The 24010-nt window shown below is 32.7% G+C and overlaps 1 protein-coding gene across 3 annotated transcripts in view; it reads left to right on the forward strand.

Moving 5' to 3' along the window:
- Window positions 1–23084, forward strand: part of LOC142323819 (putative cytosolic Fe-S cluster assembly factor AGAP009023) — a 35505-nt gene extending 12421 nt beyond the window's left edge. For 2 of the 3 annotated variants that reach the window (XM_075364068.1, XM_075364070.1), the window contains exons 6-9: window positions 9462–9710; window positions 11765–11975; window positions 15515–15672; window positions 18740–22787. In XM_075364068.1, coding sequence (XP_075220183.1) covers window positions 9462–9710; window positions 11765–11975; window positions 15515–15672; window positions 18740–18981 — 860 coding nt within the window. In that variant the 3' untranslated portion in view covers window positions 18982–22787. Of the gene's footprint in view, window positions 1–9461; window positions 9711–11764; window positions 11976–15514; window positions 15673–18739; window positions 22788–22817 lie in introns of those variants that run through there. The other variant, XM_075364069.1, reaches the window with a different exon arrangement.
- The last annotated feature ends 926 nt before the right edge of the window (window positions 23085–24010 follow it).

The raw sequence follows: 24010 nt of genomic DNA on the forward strand, positions 1-24010 counted from the left end.
TGTAGGGGAAGATGCCTACCACACCACCCCCTTGTTCCTTGCCCTGATGGGCTTTAACAGGAGTCGTCTATTACCCTCTGACTTTTTACATCTCATAGTAATAAGCTTGGCCTCGTTGGGATGTCACCGATGTATATGCCTCGGTAAACATTTACATAGATTTATGAACTCAGCTTTTGCCTTTACTGAAGGCCTTGTCTGAACATCTTGAATGTCCTACTTCGTATCCCTCTGAACTAGCTAACCGAGCTCACGGAAGCGCGAACCCCACACCTACTAGTACTTATTATGAGCCAATTTTGTGAGTGTCTCATAATTTGAGACAAATAAACACAACATACCATCAAACATGTTGATCGCAACAATGAAATTTAGTCCTTGTTCCCTTAGGGAAACTCAGTATACCCTTCAACATCCCAACCCCGTAGAAGAAGCACCCGCCTAGTGATGTTCTGGTCGCCACCCCCCCTTTCCATGCCTTGTTGGGCTTTAACCACCGGAGTCATCTATTGCCCTCTTGACTTTATACATCTCATAGTAATAAGCCTGGCCTTGTTGGGATGCCACCAATGTAAATGCCTTGGTAGACATTTGCATTGGTGATTTAATAACTCAGCTTATTGCCTTCACTGTAGGTCTCATCCGGACATCTTGAATGTCCTACATCGTATCCTTCTGAACTAGCTAACAGCCGCTCTATGTAGGGCGAGGAATTGAAGGAAGCCAGCCACAATTGTCCGGTCTCTGCAAGTTCTCCAGTTGACCCGCAGATCAAAGAAGGAGTTTACTCAAGTTCCCTAACAACTCTGGTACGCTCAGCTTTGTACCTTGGACAGACATACTGGACATGGTCCACTGTGTCATCGACCCTACAGTCTGGACACAAGCCAGAATCAGTCAACCTAAACCTAGCCAAACTATCCCTAAAAGCATCATGTCCTGAAAGAAATTGAGTAATATGCCGATTAGGGGTAACCCAGGTAATAGATCACAACTCCCTAACATTTGGAAAAATACAGTGTGTGTATCGACCAGTAGAAGAATCATTCCATCTAGCTTGTCAAGAGTCAAAACCTTGGTCTTCAATTTCCAGCATACGCCCTGATGTTAGAAGGCCTCCCTTCTTTGAGATATATACTGCTGGCTACGCTCTGTAGCCAAAATATGTAGGGGTTTTATGCCGGCAATCACAGTGACTGCCTCTCGTGAAACAGTCCTGTAGCCACTGACAACAGCTAACAATAGAAGACACTGGGCTCACAAAAGAATGTCTCTATAACTTTGGAATTGTAAACGATGAGCCCAGACGGGTGCAGTGTACAACATTATGGCCTCACAGACACCTTTGTAAAGAATACGCATAGTATGGTAATTCAACCCCCAATTGTGATGGATGACTGTATGGACACCGAAGAAAGCATCAGTGGCCTTCTTCACTACAAACTGGAGGTGCTCCTTGAAGAGAAGCCTCTCATCAAGGATGACATCCAGATACTTCTGAATGGTAACATACCTAATTGTAAGACTGTCCATCACATCCCGCAGGTGACGGGTTGTGGCTAGGCGGCCCTTCAATAACATCATAGTGGTTTTCTCCATACTGAAAACCATCTTATGCTGAAGACTCCACAACCTTAGTACCTTACATGCTTGTGTCGCTCTGAGCTCTATCTCAGCATCTGAATTGCCCTCAACCAGCAGCATCCCATCGTTGGCATAAGCCACGATGCGACAACCACTGGGCATTCGCAATCGCATGAGAGAGTTGACCTCAGCGACCCAAACAAGTGGACCTAGAACATTGCCCTGTGGACAACCTTTAGACAGGTTCTTTCCTACCTCTGAACAGCCATCACGAAGTATGACAGTTGTCACTGAAGTAGCTTGTGAGAGTTCTAATTTCATTTAGCATACAACCACGCTGCTGCAGTTGAAACAGGGCTGAGGGCCACCACAAGGTGTTGAAAAAGACACAGAGTACATACTTTCACTTGCTGGCTAAAGCCAAATCCATAACCCTAAGAATCGCATCCTCTGTGCCTTTACTGGGGTGGAAACCATACTGGTCGTCCACCTGCATATGGGTAGAAGTTAACCTACTGTTAATGCGGAGGTACAAGACCTTCTCGAAAACCTTACCTACTACAGGCAAGAGCATCAGAGGATGGTAAGAGTAACTTACAGTGGGATCCTTGTCACCACCTTTGAAGATCAGTTTCAACACACCATGTTTCCAGCATGATGGGAAATGGCCAGCAAAAAGCAACCTATTGAAAACCCTAGTCAATCACCAACAATAATAAGCAATGAGCGAACAAGGAGCTCCACCGCGATACTGTCATATCTGGGGGTTTTATTCCTAGCTAGGCTGTAAATTACTTCATGGACTTTAATTTCTAAAGACATAATTTCAGTGCAAAAACCTGCAACTTCCCTTTGGACATGTTGATGATATGAGGTCTCACCAACCTTGGTATCATCTGGATGTAGATTGTCCATCAGATGAGTGAGGACACGATCTTTATCTATAACAACACCATCCTAGGTCGAGAGAGCCAAGAGAAAAATGTTTTTTTTTTTCTGCTTGTGACCAAGAAATTGGTAGACAACACCCCATGGATCCTTATTCCCTTGCTCGTGCACAAAAGAGCGCCAGGAATCATGTTTAGAAGACCTAATCTTGTGAAAATAGTCGGTCCTCTTCCGATGATAATCCGCTATCAAGACTGCATGCTGATCAGGATCATCCGCACGCTGTGTGGCCCTCCTGAGTCAGCCCACAGTCTGCTTCATTGCAGTCAATTCCCGAGTCCACCATCCAACAACCCGCTCTTGACTCGTACTTCTTGGGATAGAGTGTTCAGCGGCTTCTACTACCACAGAAACAAAATCCTCTGCCAGGTCATCTAATGGGACCTTGTCCAGACTTCGAGTGAAAACTTGCATCCTGGCCCCAAGAATGTTAGAAAACTTGGGCCAATCTGCCCGCCTGTGCAGGAAGCGTCCGAGCTGAACAGAAACGTCCGCCCTAAAGACATTGCGTAGCCCACCTACCCAATCAAAAACTATTAGTTGGTGATTGCTTTTGCAGTCATCGACTACTAACCAATTCAGAATCCTACCAGGGATATCCTTACCAATGGTAACATCAATGTTGGTACTTTGGAAGGCCCTCCACAAACCAACCACCGGTGAAGGTAGTCAACTCGCCGGCTACATTGAAAACATCAAACTGATGCTGTGCAATGAAATCTTAGATCAATTCATCGTGTGTGATCTCACTGTGCCAAAGAAGCGATTTGGCGTTTACATCAACTACTATAAGAATAGGACGACCTGCTACCAGCCTAACAATTCTATCCCATCTTTCCAAAAGCTGTTCAGTGGGATCTCTGTACTGAAAGTACGAACTAACAACAACCAGGTCCAAACCATTCACAGCAAGCTTAACAACGACATGATGCGTGTCAGAGACCTGCCGTATGGAGACTATCTATGGACTTCCTGCACAGCACTGCGGATTTACTATCACCAACGCAAAACTTTCTCCAGCCTGAAAAACCTGGCAGATCATCCTTAACCACATACTGGTGCTGTAGAAGGAGAACATCGAGGCTCCGTTTCTCAACAACCTCACCTAACTCTACTTGGACTGCATAGGCTCCCGGGCATTAAGTTGACCGAACCTAACCATCGAGAGAGTTAAAATACATCTTAACTGCTCTGAAGTAACAATCACACTCCTTGCTATTCACCGAGTGCCTATGACTTTTGCACAACCTTTTACAGTTAACACAAGTTGGAGCCTCTTTTTTTCTGCGGACAGTCCTCACGCTTGTGACCCTCACCACAATGTGCACAGACTGACGATACTTACAGAACTTAAGTTCTGTAAGTATTGTTCTTAAGTTCTGTAAGTGTTGTAGGTTTGGCCCTGTGGCCAAACCTACAACACTTAAAGCACCTCTGCACATCAAGGTACTCCTTAACGCGACAGGATGTGAAATCCAAAAAGATTCGTCCCTCTGACACGAATTTTTAGTGGAGACCAGCACCCAATTCAAAAACTCCGTCATACCATGGGCATCACACTAACCTGTCTTGAAAACTAACCTATACTGGTCCTTAACAAACCCTCATCCAAGCCGGTGTTTTGCTCTCAAAGGAGAGACAACCTCCTCATCAGACAGACTCCGCTCAATGTCATAAATTATGACCTGGGGCCTTCTCAAAGGCTTGTGGTCAACCTTGACCTCAAGCTTCTTCACAGCCGGAGATTTTGTGATTACTCAGACAGTCTCTTTGTTGTCGGCAACCACTACCAGCCCTTTGCTGGTCTCCTTGATATTCCTAATACGAAGGTCCTTCTGGTTACCGCAAAGGGCAACCTGAAAGACCCGTTTGAGCTCCTGGCTCATGGTCTTCGAGCCCTCCGCTCTGTTTACAAAAAGGACCTCTGGCTTCTTAGCCACCTTGCTGGCGTCCTGCTTATTCTTCAAGACATCAGTGTAGCGCCTGGGCTGCACTGGGGCCTTCACTACTTTAGGAACCACCTTGACTTCCTTGGGCTTAGAAGCCAAGGATTCGAAGCCATCTACTAACGCTGCCACCACCTCCTTTATCTTCAACAGCTTTGGAAGTATTGTCTTTTTCGTCCCAACGCTGCCGCCACCAGGAAGGGAAAGAAACTCTATGAGGTAGTCCAGGTCCTCCTGGACTACCTTGGCCAGCGGGACAGAACTGCCTGGTCTGTCCTTCGCCCTCCAAAACTCCTTCACAGCCAAAAGTGTTTTTACCTGGGCGGGTGCACCTGTGTCCATCGTGCTTGACTCATCTGGTAGATGGCACAGGCTCCGGCTTGTGCTTCTGCCTGGACTTGCAGACCTCCTGGAAACCTTCCATGACCGAAGGTTCCCTAACCTACCATACTAAACAAGATTCTCGCTGTCTTCCTGTTGCACTAAGTTGGGCAAGCCCATGAATGTGACAACTGCCTGCAGCGAGACGGGCAGCCAGAGGCCTTAATATTCTCCTGTAACACTATGCACCTCTTCACCACTATTGGATAAGCTAAATACCGTACTAAGAAGCATAGCACTAACCACAGATTGCTGTCCTTGTTCTTAAAAGAACATGAATAGGACTAAGGGTGAACCCTTTACTTGTAACGGGGACTTACGACCAAGAGTCGTTTCCACCTTATCGCCACGCTGAGGCAGGTGCCCGAACAAATTTTCCACCGAACACTACATGGAATGGAGAATGATGAGTCTATATTAGAAGCCACTGTTGATAAAGCACTCAATTCAATCGCCAGGAACTGCAGAAGGTACACACGCAACTGCAGCTCAAAACACAGATAATGAGACTCAAACTGAACATAACTTTGTCCGCATCAAAGGAGACCAAAGTATACCCTTCAACAACTGCAGTAACTTCTTGATTGGAAGAAAAATGCTGATAGCAAGGAAAACTTTTGTGTTTTGGGAAGAGATGGAAGTCTAAGGTAGCCAAATCTGGGAAATAGTGGAAATCTCTCAATTTTCCCCATCACCAAGACATTTTTGTGAGCAGGTGCATTGTCCTGATAGAAGATGATGTTTTTCTTTTGCAAGCTGGGTCTGATTTCATGAATTTTTCCATCCAGTTTCATTAGAAGGTTAGAATAGTATTCATCAGTTACTGTTTTATTTTTTAAGATAGTCTGTTAACAGAATTCCCATTTGTATCCCAAAAAACTGACGCCATGATCTTTCTTGCCGATGGCACTGTCTTCGCCTTTGGACTTGAAGAACCAGCGTCTGCCCATTGCATGGATTGTTATTTTGATTCTGGTATTTAATGGTGAATCCATATTTCTTCCATCGTCACATATCGACACAGAAAATCCCTTTTGGTTTTTTGTAAAATGCGCCAAGCACTATTCAGAAAGTGTTGTACAAATGCATCTTTGATCTGCGTGAGCATGCGCAACACCCATCTTTTGCAAAGGTTTTTCATGTGCAGTTCTTCATGCAAAATGTAACAATGCATTCTTTTGAAATTCCTAGAGTCTTAGCAATTTCATGCCTGTTTGTACACCAATCTTCCAAAATCATGTCATGCACTTTTTCGATGATTTGCGGTGTGGTTGCACTTTAAGGATGTTCTTCATGTGGACCAATCTTGGATGCTTTCACTGCCATGTTTAAACACTGCTGCCTGTTTCTTCACTATGGAAATTGAAGGAGAAGAGTCACCATACACATTTACAATTCTCGAATGAATTTTGGTCAGTGTCAAACCTTCTTTTACAAAGAATTTTATCACTGCATGATACTCAATTTTCTCCATTTCCAACAACACATGCTCTGAAACTGATTCAGACAGCTGCCTGTAGCCAACTGCTGGAAGGAATAACTTTCAGTTTCACATGATGCCTTCTAATAGTTGTGTTGAACCAACATGCGGGGAAAAAAATCATGCAACTAGTGCTGCTATCTATGGACGAGGCTGAGAACTTTTCAGACCATTCTTATATTGAAGTATAATTACTTTATGTATTATTATTAGATACTGCTAGGATGGTAAACTACAGATTCATACTTTATATATATATATATATATATACTTCTAAAAAATGTTTAATTTTTTAATTATTTATGATTACATATTTTTATATGTTACAAGTTTAATGGTTTGAATTTAATGTGTAATTTATAAGAAAAAGTTTAACTGAAGATGAGAGAAAACCTCAAAAGCATTATTAGAAAAAAAATTATAAGTATAAGGTAAGAAGCAGTATCGAATTCTGAACTCTTGGTGGTAAACAGTTTTTAGACGTTTGCCTTTGAGATATTAGTACAGAGGGAAATATGGACAAATACAATAACAAAAGAATTGTTTTTCTAAGTTAATGTATATATAGATTTTCGCGTGTTTGCGGCTCGATAATGATATTGAGAAGTTGCCAATTGAAGATGTTTATATGATTACAATTTATTGGTTTAAAAATATAAGTAAAACAAGACAAATCAGCAATAATAATAATGACGACAATAAGAATTATAATAGTAAACGACAATAATAAAACAAATGATAAAAATAGTAATCACAACCACAACCACAATAATAATTGGAATAATATTAATAACAACACCAAACAATAATAATAGTAAGTGTCAATAATAAACAAATATTATTCATAGTAATCTTAACCAACACAATAATAATAATAATAGTAAATGTTAATAATAATAATAAACAGTGATTACATACAAAACAGAATTTAAAGTAATCGTCAGGATTTATTCACAGGTAGATTAATATTGAAAACCAAAATTCAGTCACATTGACAAAAGACATTAACATGACTGCTAGTCTTAACAACAATAGTACAATAGATAAGACCAGTATAAAGTCCTTTCACTGCAAAACCTTTGCTATTCACAAATAAAACTACCATAGCAATTTATAATGAAATTTAGTACATTATCTCTTTCCCTTGTAGTGTACTCACCGAACCGTTTCTTGTTTTTATGTATTGTCCAGTCTGGAATTACTTGTAACATCATCGTTATTGTGTCGAACCTAAACTAGAAATTCACTCCTTCATTGACCTCCTCGCAGAATACTCTTGCTGACTATTATCTCCCAGACTGACATCATAATGTCTCACTTAGACTGATTTGCAGAACTGATTTTTAACTGGTCTTCCCCATAATGTTTATACTCCTATTCTCTTTACCTGCTGGACCGAACCCAACTCGAAGCGTGAGAATGATCGTTCGCTCTCACATTTTCCCCTGAAATTCCAAACCTTGGTCCGGTAACTCTTCTCACAGAATGACATGTGTTTAGTGTGTCAGTGGGCAGTATTACAAAAGATGATTGTTAAACGGACCTGTTACCTTTACTGAAGGGTTCCTTTTAGCCTCTTTCTGGATTCCTCCCATTATTATATTTTCTACTACTTTCTTCTTAATTGGTAGGAATCCGTTACTCAGGCCCATTATATCAGTAGAGTGATGTAGCTACTTCAATTCACACTTTAATCATTATGTTAATTAAAATGTATGGTTAATTTATAATTTGTTAATCTTACATGATTAATAAACTTTTATTTATTCTTTACTTTACTTTACTTGCACCTGAGTTCAGAGGTATTGCGTGTTAAAATTATTTATTGACAAGCTATGATATATAATTTTTCAATATCCCAACATTTTCAAAATAATTTTAATACATACAAGAATAAAATCCTTTTATTTAGCTAATGGTGCAAATATGTTATTTCCTTTACATACATTTATTTTTCAACTATGTTGCAGTAGATTCTATTAAACTCTTCCTCAACATTTTTAAAATCTTATTTTCATAAGAATGATTACCAGTTGTATTTAATGTCCTTCTGTTAATCCTTTATTTTCTGACATAGATATGTTAGAAAGATTTATTACAGGCGCTATAAAAATAAATTTTGATGAACTAATTCTGTTGAAAATGGTTCTTTTGTCTCGTTAATTAATTGTATGTATATTTCTTAAATTCCTGACGTTATTAAAAGTAAATAAACTATCCTGCCTCTTAGTGATTAATGTTAGTGCATTATAACATTGTAATTTTTTATTGAGGAAAGATAATAGAAGAATTAACTGAAATGTTCCTGATTGGTTGATTAATTTGATACATATAAAAGCTAAATGGTATTGTATTTTATTTTAATGGATGAATACCTGTGTATGCCACTACTGTTTACCCAATTACAGAAAATGAGACTCTTATGCTTGATTTTTTTCAGTAACATTGTGGATGGGTTACCACCTATAATCTGTGCAGTTAAATTGATCTTTATAAAAGGAGTGCCAAATCAACCAGTTTTAGCATACTCATTACATAAATAGATGGGTAATTAAATGTAATTACTGTTTAAGGTTTGAGTTTGTATCATTATTTGGGATTTGCTTATGTATGTTTCTTTTAATTGTCTTTATTTAATGAATCTGGAAAAGGTCCTTTTCTGAGGATCTGGTTCTACTTTATCCAAAACTTTTAACATTTTATCTGTATACAACTCTGAAACTTGTGAAAAAGTATTCCCTTGTGAAAAAATTATATTCCCTCTGGATATTTTTTATCAAGATTTCTTTTCTTTATTGTGTGGGTTAATTTTTTGACGAGTTAAGTTTTTACTGAAGGGAACTTCCTGATTTAGATAGGCCATTTGTATACAAATAAGTATAAAATTCCTTTGGTCCAAATGAAATTGCTTTTTGAACAGGTTACAGACATATTGAGGACTAAGTTTTGTTATATTTTTTACTTATTGTATTACATTTTTTTTACTTCAGAGCCAATAATTTACATTGAAAGTATTTATTTTTCTTAAAATTTATTACAAGATAAAAAATTGGCTTGTTGTTTGTTAATACTTAATTATTTTCTTGAGTAAGAAAATTACTTTCTTGGAATTTTTTTCCTAGGTTGGGTTTGTTACGCAGAGAAAACACATGGCTCATATATCTTACCATATATTAGTACAACTAAATCACCACAACAAGTAATAGGTTCTATGGTTAAAAGTTATTTAACTGAAGAAATGTCACGTTTGCCACAATCTGTTTACCATATTACTGTTATGCCTTGTTATGATAAAAAATTAGAAGCGTCTAGAGAAGATTTTTATAATCCTGGCACAAATTCAAAAGATGTGGATTGTGTAATTACATCAAGTAAGTAATCATTTTATTTTTATGAGTTTATCTGTTTATTTTTTATATGTATGATGTTAAAAAACACTTAAAAAATACTTCACATGGCACACAAATAGGCTATCATAGGATTTACCTTAATTAATAGTTTTGTTATTTTCTGATCATTAACCAAACATTGTTACATAGTTATGATCTAAATTAATTTCCTTGAAAGCAAATTGTTAATTGCTTCTTTCAGTTTCTCAAGTATGGTTGATTCCATTGCATATAATTTATCTTTTATTACCCTGTAAGAAGAATCCCATAATCGTGAGAAGTATGGTTGAGTGCATTTTTATGGAACTCACTTTTCCAAAATGCTTTCACTATCAAAGACTATAATCATAGCTGTATATTGCGGTAGTGTAGTGTGGCAAATGTTATAATAAAACTACAAATTTTTTCAAAATTGTTTAAATTCATTTGTAGCTTTCAGGCAGATTTGTAGATACTTCTCTCCTCTTATTTTTTTAACATGATATCTCCTTGGTCATAAAATTCAGTCTCCAATTGTTACACCAGGCTGATTGAACTGAGTTTCAAGACAAATATTCTTGATACCAGAAAGTACAATTGTACCTGTTTACCTGATTGCATAGTTTAAAGGTTGCTTCATCATAGAAAAAAAATTGGTTAGGATCTTCTTGTTTGATTTTATTCATTAACATTTTGGAAAACTTCAGCTTTTGATCAGAATCATTTTTTACAAGACAGTATATTAAGAGTAGCTGCATTATATTTTTGTACTATAAATAATAGTAGTATTATTTATTTTGCAGAATTCTTTGAACATGTTGAAATTTTTTTTCCGTAGTAAACCTTTTTGCTTATTTTTTTGGACTCTAAATGATTGCCAGAGTGTTTTTCTTATTTAGTTGCTTTGGTCATAAAGGTTTTTGTGTGTCCCAAGCATTCATCATCTTGAATGAGTGTATAACCTCTTTTAAGTTCTGCAGTCCCTCTTTTTTACTTTTGAAAATTAAGGGGAAGAATCATTTAAAGTGGAATGTAATTCTTTTTGTATGTTAATACCTTTAAAGCAAAGTACTTTATGACAGCTTGAACTTCAGTTTTATCTATTTTTCTGAAAATGTCAAAACTTGATTGCCACAAAAAGCAACTGAACGCATGCATCTGGAACTTCACAGCAATCCATACTAAGGAATCATACTAGACAAATATCATAGTTATTCGGTCACACTTGCACCATCACTGTGTCAGGCCAAGAATTTTTGAAAATGACCCTAGAACATAATAATGTGCCCATTAATTTTGTCAGCTTTTATTATGGTAACTTTATTTTATTTTGCTTATTTTTTTATTTAATAGATACAGAGTTTTATGTATTTTATTCTAATAGTTTATTTATTTTGTAATTGTATTTTGTATTACCAAGAATGAACTAAGGTTTTCTTATGAAAAGGTAAATATGGATTATATCTTTACCTTATGTTTTTCTACTAATTTTCTTGAATTATTGCATTAAATATTTGAATATCAAAGTTATATAATACAGTATTTATCATTATGCTATAACTGTAATATGACAACAAAATATGAAAAATATCCTCACATTATGTATGCAGTAGTATCATTTTTTTTATTTAAAATATCTTCCATTTAAGTTATTTGGAAAGAAATTCAATGAGACAATCATAAGAATTGTAAAAAGAAAAAATCCAAATTGGGCCATTTGGTAGGAGTAAGGCTTGAACAAGCAAAAACCCACTAAATATAAGTTTAATTCATGTTAAAATATTTATTTTAAAGTGTAGCATGAAAAATTATTAACTTATAGAAAATAAAAATCCTTCAGCATTTATTATCAAAGTTAAAAATTTTGTACAAATTACTTTAGCCTAAGTGTTACAGTGTATTTGGAACTGTTAAAAAAAACTTAACATTTTGTACTATTATAAAGTGATATTGCATGATTATATTTTAATTAGAGATTTTAATTAAGGATTAATTAAAGTAGTTATTTATCTTTTATTGTGCTTTGAGTAAATATTTGAAAAAATTGTTGGTTTCAGTTGAACTTGAACAATTATTACAAGCTGAAAATAAAAATTTATCTGATGAAAATGAAGAAGAGCCTGATTGGCCTTGGGGTGGACCTCCATTACCACCACTACAAAGACATGCAGGTTCTGGTTCAGGTGGATATGCGCATCACATATTTTCATTTGCTGCTAAAGAGTTATTTCCATATGTTACTGCTGAGTTAACATTTCGTCCCTTAAGGTAAGCAAGTTGATTAATTGAAGTGTTTGTTTATTGTAAAGACCTATAACCATTACGGTTGTTGGTGACTTAATATAAGTCAATTTACTTCTAGTAAACTTTGTAACTCAAATGTTTTACTTGTATCACTGGCTCAAGAAAGACTGGGATAGATAATGTAACAGTAGTCATCAAGGTGACCAATCTAATAATGCTAATAAGTTGTAATATAGATATTTGGGAGGGTTGGTTATTTGTACAATTGAAACTCCACAATGACCTGCTATTCAAATTAGTATAAAATGATTTACTCGGTTATGTACATTAAATTGAGAATGTGATGATTTAAAAGAAAAGAAATTATTGACAGTGTATGTCAATATTTTTGAGCTGAAAAGTTTATTTTTTTATGAAATTAATTAGGTTTTCAATTTAGAATGCTTGAAGAAAGGTTTAAGAAAAATACCTACCACCTTATTTGTTGTACAATTCCTTAAAAATACTCGCAAGAATAAAATAAACTTTAAAAAATAATGTAAGAAAAATTGAATGAAAATGATTTTTTCAACTCTTCTTTAAATTACAATTTTAAACTTCGTTCTAAATTAAGAAGAACTATCATTAATTTAACCAACCCTTAATATGTTACTGGCTTCAAAAAATTGAAGTTAGAAAAACTGAAAAAGTATTATTTTGAAGCAGTGGTTTGTGTATTTTTTGAAAGCCATTTGTGTTTTTTTTAAATGTTTATTTCAGTTTACACTTTTTATTTTTATGTGAAATATTTGTAGCCTTATAAAATCACAGATGTACGAAAAACTTCATTCACAGAAAACATAATGGGTAGAAGAGACCTACATCTCTATAAACATAAAAACTGGGCAAATATCTTCCTCATACACTCTCTTCCTCATTAATTTGTTACGTATAGACTTCTATGTGCTGTCCCACTAAATTGCAGTGTTTTCTGTTGTTATGTTCAGCACTTTCCTAAAATTTTTTTTACAATCTGTATATGTACACCATTGTTCAGACCATGAAATCAAAATGATGATGAAGTTGAACATGCCTACAAGTCTGATAAAAGATTACCAGTAATGGTAAAAATAGGCTGTTTAGTGAAAGTCTAGATTAATCAGAAGTTAACATGTGTAATATCCAGTTTTAATTTACAATTATACAGGCTGTCCCATTTGAAATGCCCAATTTTTATTTAACTATATCCCTCAAAATATTGTATGTATTAACATGAAACAAAAATTAAATTAAAATCTGTCTTATCAAGTTATAACAAATATCACATTACATCACATCACTTACACATTTGCCCCACCAGTCACATGAAGAATATCCAGCCGATAGGTGATTTCTTGCCAAGTTTATATAATTTTTAGAGGTAAGAAGTGCAGTTTCTTTAATGTATATATGTTTTTTTTGTTTTTTTTTAATAAATTATGTAATTATTATATTGAAATTTTTCTACTGGCATGAATATAAAGTGATATGGGTGGTAAGGGATTGAACCACCTCATCCAATCTACCTACCAGGAAACGTCTCATCCAGCCTTTCCCTTACATCAAGGAGCCTGTGTGTGGGGAGCCCCATCTTACTAAAAGAGGATATTAGGATACCTGTGCTCAATTTATGGAAACACAAACTGCTCCAGCGTGCCAAGATTCCTGGTGGTTGGAAAAGGTGGTTCAATTCCCTGGTCACCCAGATCGCCAGACATAACCCCTCTAGACTTCTTCTGGAGTTATATCAAAGACAGGGTATATGTGACAAAAGTATCAAACATTCAGGAGCTGCTTGAGAGTATTGGAATGCCATTTCAATGTCGCATCAGAAATGCTTCAACGAACATCGTAAGAAATCATCTCTCGGCTGGATATTCTTTGTGTGACTGGTGGGGCACATTTGGAAGTGATGTGATGTAATGTGATTTTTTGTTATAACCTTGTAAGACAGGCTTTATTTAATCTAATTTTTGTTTCATGTCGATATGTGAAATATTTTGGTTGATAAGTTAAATAAAAATGAGCATTTCAAATGGGACACTCTATAGATTCATTATAGTTTGTCTATTGGAGTATGTAGTTGATGTATAAAATAAAATGTATTATTTTATATTCCTGATTAATATGATTTTTAACCCTTTAATGCGTTTTGCTGTAATATTACGCATTCAGTCATGTCGTCAGATTCTACACTCTAGCAACTGCAATTTGTACTAAAAGGTCTTTAGTAAACTAAATGTAGTATGGTCTTAAAATGTTTTTTTCTTTATAATTACTATTATACAATGAATAATAATCAATTAATCTGAAAGGAACAAAATGTTTCATATTCTTTCTGTGTTTCACCTGATCATCTATTCCGTAGTTTGACTTTCATACACATTTGGTTTGTAGTTTTTTGGTTATGTTTTCATATATGAACATTTTAGTGATTTTCTACTGATTTGCAAAGTTTGTGTTGTATATTTTTATTTTTATTTAGTTTTTTCTGAAGAAAAATGTGGCAATAATGCTTAGTTTTGTTTTAGTTTTTACACAGGTGTTTGCATAATGTGTGAATTGTTTTCTTGTTTTAGTTAATAATTTAAGGTTATAAAATAGTTATTTATTACATTGCATTTCATTATTAGAAAAGCTTATGAGATTAATTTAAACCATGTCAAGTACAAGTATAAGCTAACATTTGAACGATGCTGAAATAGAACAATTGTTGGATGACCTAGCATCTTTTATTTCTGAAACGATCTTATGTTGAACATTTAGATTTTATTCAGTTCAATATGGATAGTGAGGATGAATCTGATTATATACTTACAAATTTAGGTTCTGGAAATGCAATTCATGTACTGGTAAGTGTCAATGATGATAATTTTGTTTGGGAGGGTATGGAAAATTATTCTAGTAATATTGAGGAATTTATATGTGATCTTGGACTATTAGTGAATTTTAACAGTATTAGATACATTTTTAAAGGTAAGAAGTTCAATTTCTTTAATTTATATATGGTTTTTTTATAAATTATATTATAATTTTATTATATAATTTTTATACTGGTATCATGAATATAAAGTGAAATATACAGTTAGTTAAAAGAGCATGATTGATTAACAAAATAATCCATGCAGTTAGGGGGTTATTAATCATTAACATAATTAATGGGTTAAAGGGTTAATTTAGAGCAGCTTGCCAAAAATTTTCACTTATTCATTATTCAGTCTTTGCCAATGTGTTATGGCATATGCTGAAATGAAAGTTTTTGTTGAAGTTAAATTTATAGCACCTTCTGGATTTTAATACCATTTTACATTTTTACTTGATTATGGAATTTCTGTATATGTGATTTAGACCAGTCCTGATTAACTGAAAATCCAAGACATCATATTCCTATTAATAAATTAATACTATACTTTGTTTTATTAAAATAGACTTAATGCATTAACTGAATGTGTAAGACATCATATTCCTGATTAATAAGTTGATACTATACTTGTAAATGGTATATTAAAATAGACTTAATGCAGTAATAAAATTATGTTTTTTAGGAATCAGGATTTTCAAGAAGTTATCTTGGAAAAAGACAATGTAGTTCTTTTAAGATTTGCAATTGCTAATGGTTTTAGGAATATTCAAAATCTTGTACAGAAATTAAAAAGAGGAAAATGTATTTACGATTATGTAGAAATTATGGCATGTCCTTCAGGTAAGTCAAATTAAAAAAATTAAATTAATGATCTTTAAGTAGTGCATTGTATAAATAAAATATTTTTATTTTTTCAAAAAATAACAATAAAAACTGTTATTTTTTACTCTTAACTTATGCTATGTAATACAGATTTATGTTGTGTAAATATTCTACTTATTGTCTATGGAGTCTGTTGGTTGTAATATAAAAATGCAATTTTTCTGAAAAGTATGGAACCATAAAATTAGAACCAAAGATAAAACTTTGAGTAATGATGTGATTTCATATTTTCACTGTGGTTAGTTTGTTTCATACATTAGATGGTTCATCAGTTCTTTAAAGAAAACTAAATTAAAATAACTTTGCTTCTTTACAAAATTATATTTTTTTTTAACAATTTGTCTATTAAGTAGAATGTAATTATACAGTTAATTAAGTTTAAAAAAATATATTCAATCTTTGTATCAGGTTGTATTAAATTTCATAAGCATGTCCTCACATCTGAGAGGATTATTGCTTCTAAATGGTCTACAAGACAGCATCTTGTTAATGAATGCTTGTTATTTTGCTCAAATGTGATGAACTGCAAGTTATATTCATCTCATTACATTCAATGAAAATTACTTTATTACAAAAATGTGTCTTTGATATCTTCAACATAAGAAGTTATCACATGTGAAAAATACTGTTTTTCATTTATAATAGGTAATTCTGCCCATTCCATAACTTTTAGAAGTAAGTAAATAGCTTAGAAGTAAGCTATTATCATATCAGATATGTAGATATATGCACTATAGCACTAACTTTCTATAAAGCTCAGTCAAACCAGTTTTATTGTAATATCAGCTACTTAATACTGCAACCTGACAACTCTGTTATTTGGTTTAATTAAAAACACCCTGGTCTGATTATGTAGAGATGTAACAAGTTACAGATGTGTCTGTTAAATAACAAGACTGTGTTTCTACCTTTTAGAGAAAAAGCGAGAACCGATTGCAAGCTCATTGGTAGAGACTTTGGACATATTTGAACTTGTATGATAAACATCAGCATTCTTAACCATTCAGTTGATTGTGAGTAATCAGTTAGCACAGTTTTTAAATATTGAAGAATGTGTCAGTGTGAAAATTTAGTAGAACTGAACAAAACACCTATAATGTGTTTTCAAATGCTTAGTGAGTTTTACAGGGAAGACTGTTTTGTGTAAATGTGTTAGTGGCAGAAAAGATTCAGTGAAGGAAGTCAAAATGTGATGATCAATGCTAAGACGATGATTGCCCTGGATAACCTTCTGTTTCAAGAATGAAGAAACGCTAGAAAATATTAGCCAGATTGTTCAAGAAGACTGTTGATTCAGTGTCTGAATAATAGGTGAAGCAGTGAACATTGAAAAAGACACTGTGTTGGAAACTTGTATGAGAATTTCCCAACATGAAAAATGTGTGCGCGAAGGTGGTTCCTAGGGTTCACACATCAGAGCAAAAAGAATATATAAGGAATTTTGTATTGAGGTGCTTTAGGAATTTGATGTTGACCTTAACCGTTCCAAAAAATCATCACTTTTAATGAGATATGGATCTTCCAATTTAATTCTGCGACAAAACAACCGTCAATATACAGGAAAACACCTTCTTCACCAAGAATGATGATAATTGCTAATTAAAGCAAGTCAGAATTAGAAGCTGTTTTTTAGTCAAGTGTTTTTGATATCAAGGGTGTAATTTTGAAAGTTCCAAAAGATACAACAGTGAACCAGCATTATAAGGAAGTTTTGAAAAAATTAAGAGAAAGAGTTTAGAAAAAGATGATCAGAAATGTTGAAAAATGGTTTTCATTCTTATGAACAATAAGCCTGCAAATACACAGCTTTCTTTGTAGCAGTTTTTGGATGACAAATTCATTACTACATTGGAACATCCTCCACATTCACTTGATTTGGCACCAATGACTTTTCTTTCCATAAAATGAAATTGCTTAAAGGAGCACATTTTGAGTCGGTTGATAAAGCAGAAAATGGCAGATATATTAAAACAGCTGACAAAAACTGATCTGCTCCACATCTTTGAACAGGGGAAAACAAGACTGCATCTGTGTGTAAATGTGAATAGAGACTACGTTGAAGGAAACAAGCATAGAATTATAAAACATGTAAAGGTGAGTTATTGTATCATTCTCATTATTTAGTAGGTATTCCTCACATTAGTCAATAGATGTATTTCATTATTTACTACACAAATGAGGGACAGCTGCCTGTAGGCCCTGATTAAAAAAATATATATCTAGAGACTTTGTAGAATATCATATAAGTCAATCAGAATTATGTTGAAGTAAAACCCAAACTTTTTCCTGCATTTTTTTTTTATGAAGCTTACCTTCAACAAAGTTGGTAACTAAATATAAGTGTTTTATAATTGCTCTTTATTCTAATATCAGCTACTTTCTGTTACTTAATATAGATATATATTGTAATAATTTATTATATATATTTTATACAATTAATACAGCTAAATGTTTGTTTTACTGCAGTATTTTTATTATTATTATTATTATTATTAAGTGTTATTTTTTTTATATAAATTGGTGGTACTGTGTAATGTGTAATAATTTTGATTCATGTAATTTTTTCTGTTTGTAATTGGATTTGAAATTGCTGCAACATTAGAAGATAGTAGTGAGAATAAAATTTATAGTAAAATACTGATAAAAGGTACAGATATTAGTAATAGTGCAATTTTAAGTAGCTTAATTGTTCTTTGCTTATGTAGGATTTTTTTTTAAAATGAACCATCTGAGGAATCAGTTCAGTGCAATAATATTGTATCTTTAGAAACTGTTATTCCCAAGACATTTTTATTTCACTGGAAGAACTAAGTAAAAATGTAAGATTTAGATGAATAAGTAAAATTTAGATAATATTCATTACACTAATGGCAACAATAAAAAAAAGGATGTAAACAGATAATAGTGAAGGGCTTAAAAAAATGTTAGTCTTTTTGTTTGGTATAGGTAGATAGTGTATTGCTTAGATTGAAATTAAATAGAAGTGTAATAGATCATTTTAAAAAACTCATTGTTTAATGATTAGGTTGTTTAAATGGAGGAGCACAAATTCGACCAAAAGATAACATGTCATCAAGAGAATTGACTTGTAAATTGGAAAGATTATATGATGAATTACCCATAGAAGAACCAGAGAATAATAAAACTGTTCATTTATTATATGACAAATGGTTAGGTGGAAAAAGTAGTGATAAAAAGAAAAGTATGTTACACACATCATATCATGCTGTGGAAAAGTCATCAAATGCTCTTAATATTAAATGGTGAAATGAGAGAATATAATTTTATTTTTTATTTATTATTTTTTTAAAACTTATTTTTATAATAAAAGGATTACTTATGTGGTGTAAATGTTTTGTAAATTTTAGTTATATTATAAATAAATTAATAGTAAACTTTTAATTATTTTAATGGTATTATTATTATTATTATTATCGTCATCATATCTTTATTTTCTAGGTGCTAAAGAAAGGTATTGTATTTAATAAGCTGTTTTGCTTGTATGTATTTATGTATTCATTCTCATTGTATTTAAAATTTCAGTTCTTATGTTTTTGCGATAAGAGATGATTATGTAATATATGAAAAATGCCAAACCTGTACAGATTTGAACCCAGAACCCCTAAAAAAAAATAACCCAGATGAAAAAACAAACAAAGCATTATCAGTCTAATAGTAATTGTTTGGCATTATTTTTTAATTTTAAGTATCAAACCTTTTATTATAATACTGTAAATGATACTGGATAAAAATAAATTTGGGAAAAACATTTAAAAATATCTAATTGTCATGAAACTTATACAATTGTAAATTATCCTGATTCCCCTCCCCAGTGTATTTTGAGCAGTATTTATTTGTTATAAAAAAGTCTGAAGAAAATGTTGATTGTAAGGGAGTTTTTCCTGTGTAATGCTAAAATAATTATTAGGAAGGCCAGCTTGAACTAACATTTTAGTGATCACAATGTTTAATGTTTTATTGAAACTCTTACTTATATGTCCATACCATTTATAGATGTTACAGGCTTTGAAGCCTACTGACTTTGCAATTGAAATGTTGCAGCATGAAGATGACGACTTTCTTGATCATACTGTGTTTAGTGATTAATCAACATTTCATTTTAGTGGAAACATTAGTGCACATAATATTTATATCTGGGAGTCAGAAAACCTCCATGAACTCTTAGCATGCAAAAGGGAATCCCAAAGATTAAATGTTTTCTGTACATCCTGATGCCAAGTTTACAGACTGTTCTTTTTTGCTAAAGCCAGTGTCTTCCACTGCAACCCATTGGGTTGGTGTAGTGGTGAACGCGTCTTCCCAAATCAGCTGATTTGGAAGTCGAGAGTTCCAGCATTCAACTCCTAGTAAAGTCAGTTATTTTTACTCGGATTTGAATACTGGATCGTGGATACCGGTGTTCTTTGGTGGTTGGGTTTCAATTAACCACACATCTCAGGAATGGTCAAACTGAGAACGTACAAGACTACACTTCATTTACACTCATACATATCATCTCATTCATCCTCTGAAGTATTATCTGAATGGTAGTTACCGGAGGCTAAACAGGAAAAGATATAAAGTGTCTTCCACTGCAAGATAGACCAGACAATTTTGTTTGATGACAAGATGTGGGTCACTTCACTAGCATATCTTTGTATGGAATCAGTTGAATGACATTTTGCCCAACCACGGGATTGGTTGTCATGGACCTGATGAAACTTGTTTGTGGTGGCTTCCAAGGTCATCTGATCTGACTCCATATGATCTTTCCTTTGGGGTTTTATAAAGGATTTTGTGTACACGCTTCCCCTACTCGTACTGATCAGCCCGATTTGAGGCACTGGATTGAAGCAGCTGTCACTTCCATTACCAAAAACATCTTGGTAAAAGTGTGGAATGGACTCTTCTATTGTTTTGATGTATGCCACATGATGTAAGGTGCTTGCATTGAACACTTATAGGGAGAAATTGTAAGAGTTATTTCATTTTATTTGTTAAGTTACGCATTATTAAATAACTTTAAAATCCTGATATTATTTTTTGTACACTCTGTATTTCTATATGCAAAATTTTTACTTAAATCTATTAGCTCTGAATTACTTAAAAGTTAGTCAAATGTGAAAAATAAATGAAGAATTTCATTGAAAAATGAAAAATAAAATACTTCTACCACTTATTTTAACTAATTACAAATTTGTATTAATATTTTAGTAATTGGTAATAAGAAAAATACATGATATTTTCCTTTTTTCTTCATTTTCTGGGTTGAATGGAAAAAAAAAAGGTGGAAGGTGGAAATTAAATTTACGATAAAAATAATGGGGAGTACAATCATGGCTAGACAATCAATGCAAATCATAACATAAACATAAAAAATACACCTTTTTAATGATATAGTGTGTATAATTTATGAATATATAAAACTTGAAATATGCAAAATATTGCATGTATGTAACCTAAAAAAAAAAAAAAATAATAAGCATGCACTGTTGATTAAATTAATAAGATACTGTTTGGAGTTGTAAATGTAACTTCAGCTACCATACAGTTTGCTTTATCATCAATTTGGAATTAGGTCAACTTATGATGCATGCTATCAATGGCTATGTGTTATCAATCATTATTATAAAAAAAATTATTCATCAATTCCTCATAAATAGTATGAATTAACTGGATTAAATTAATTCTACTTCAGCTAATTTATTTGTGATCAATACTAATTTTTTTTACTCCAGACAATCTATTAATAAAATTAAATAATGCTAATAAAAATAAATACTTCTTTCTTAAAATGATTTATTTTTTGATTTGAAACCATCATATCCCATGCACCCTGGGGCTACTCAAAAATGATGTGGAAGAGGTAGGGTTAAGACATTGTATTTTAAGGTTTTTACTTGTAAATGTAAATTCTTCATTTACATTTTGTATATTTAGTATCTGAACAGACATCCTAACCTGGAGTTGAGTTATTCCAGTTATATTGTTTTAAACATAATCATGGCTAATTTCAAAACAGCAAAAAAACCATTAAAATATAGTTTTTTTTTATTTTTTAAATTTTATTTTAATTCTTGAAACAAATTGTGAATTATATTTTTAATTTTATAATATAAACCACCTACTACAGAATAGTGGGATAAGACATCTTACAATTTTATCATGAAAGTACTTTTGCATGATAAAAGTACTAATCTTTTTTTATAAGAATACTTTAATGTGGATTACATTAACACCAAAGTTAATGTAATAAAAATTATGTGGTATAATGTTTATTACATTACTGTATTATTAAAATGAAAATTGTTTATTAATTTATTACATCACTGCTATTTTTTGCAGTTTTTATTCTCCTCAAACACTGATAGTATCAGATTGAAATTTTGTTTGTATGTATATATGTAATACATAATGAATTATTATGTAATACATACAATAATGGATTATTTCCTAATACCTATATTTTTGTACTATTTTTTGCATAGAAGCATAAAACAATCAGCTGTTTTTCCTTCATGCAGAAAGAAATTCTATAAATAAAATTATTTCCTTTAAATTATTTTAGTATAATTATTAAGAGTATGGTCTACTACTAATACTTTGTAAATAGTGGTAATATTTTATCGCTAATGATCTTAGTTTTATCTAATTTTCATTACTGAAGCTTAATTGTTTGTTATCATTTCTTATTTGTATTTAATTATTATAAACCATCCTATTTATTGTATTAACGCTGATTCATTTGTTTTCCTTGTAATTTATCATTTATTATTCATTTCCTGTTTAGTATTTTGATTCATCAATAATGATTTTTTGTATTCCTTTTATTGTTTTTTATTATTTCATTTGACTGTGAAATAATTTGAAAAATGAGTTGTCAAGAATCAGTTTAAAGATCAATCTTTTTATGTTTATCCATAGCAATATTGTATAATAGACTCTTTTATTTATTCATATGTAGAAAAAAAAATTGACTGTTTGATTTATTAAAGAAATGTGATTATTATTTATAAAAAAATGTATTTTTTTAAATTAATAAATTTTAATTGTACTATTTTTGTATTATTTAACTTTGATTTTTTAATTTAATCCTATTTTAGCCTCCGGGACCACCGTTAGGTATTACTTCAAAGGATGAGATGAATGACAATTTTTTTAGCATGTGAAAATGCCATGCCTAACCAGGATTCGAACCTGGGACCTCCAAATGAAAAGCCAAGATGTTACTCTCACGCCTTGGAGGCTGGCTTTTTAAATTTATTTACAGACTGCAAATGATTGTTGTGGTTTTTATTCAGCATGTTAAAGCATTTGATACAGTTTATTTTCTTAATTTGTTTTTTCAAACTTTATATATTAATACAGTACTAGAAATAATGCTAGTTTATTTGAATTATATTCAAGAACATAACGATATGTGTGAAATATAATATGTATATGAACCGTTATAAATTGTTTTCTACCAAATCAACCATCTCCTACTACACTTATATTACACTGTTATTTTAGCTGTAGTTGAAGTCTATACATGAATGAGGTGTATCAAATTGAAACAGAGATTGATAAAATTTTAAAAGACTATTTACTTCAAAGAAAATAATAGGGTTGCGTTCACAACTCTTAAGACTTTTTTTGTAATTAACTTCTTTTTTTCAAACTTCTGGTTACAGACTAAAAATTACTGTAGAAAATTAATGAAGTGTTTATTTCAAAATTAAAATATAAATCTTATATTTTGTTTATTCTCAAATTTTTTATCTAGTTCTATTAAGATTTTGTTTGAATGGGCAAGCATTTTTGATTAAAGAATTAGCTAACATTAAGTATTTTGTTTTATACTTGTTAATTTTGACTCCAAGAAAACACAAGCTTTAAACTGTTTAAAAGGGGTGTTTGTAAAGTTATTGGCCTGACAAAGAAAGCACAAGATTTTAAACATTTTTTATAATAACTTAGCACTTAGCGATTCAATACATTTGGACCAATGACTTTTCAACCTCTTAATATTTTCAGTATTATGCAATTTGCCTAACTGCAAAATAACTGGTTGTTTCAGCTTTGACCTCATAATTTGAAGTGAATCTTTGTCCAACAAGCCATTTTTCAGGTTTGGCAAGAGGAAGTAACGCTGGGAGCCAAGTATGGCACAAGGGGAAGAATTACGAAGTGCAAATCATGGAGTTTTGCAGCAGTAACCTGAGATGTGTGTGCAGGTGCATTATCATGATCAGAGCAGTTCATTTTTGACCAGATGTGAACATTTAGCCAATAGTGAAGTGTAATACTCCCCAGT

Source organism: Lycorma delicatula, chromosome 4 (genome assembly GCF_047948215.1).
Source record: "Lycorma delicatula isolate Av1 chromosome 4, ASM4794821v1, whole genome shotgun sequence".
NCBI classification, from domain to species: Eukaryota; Metazoa; Arthropoda; class Insecta; order Hemiptera; family Fulgoridae; genus Lycorma; species Lycorma delicatula.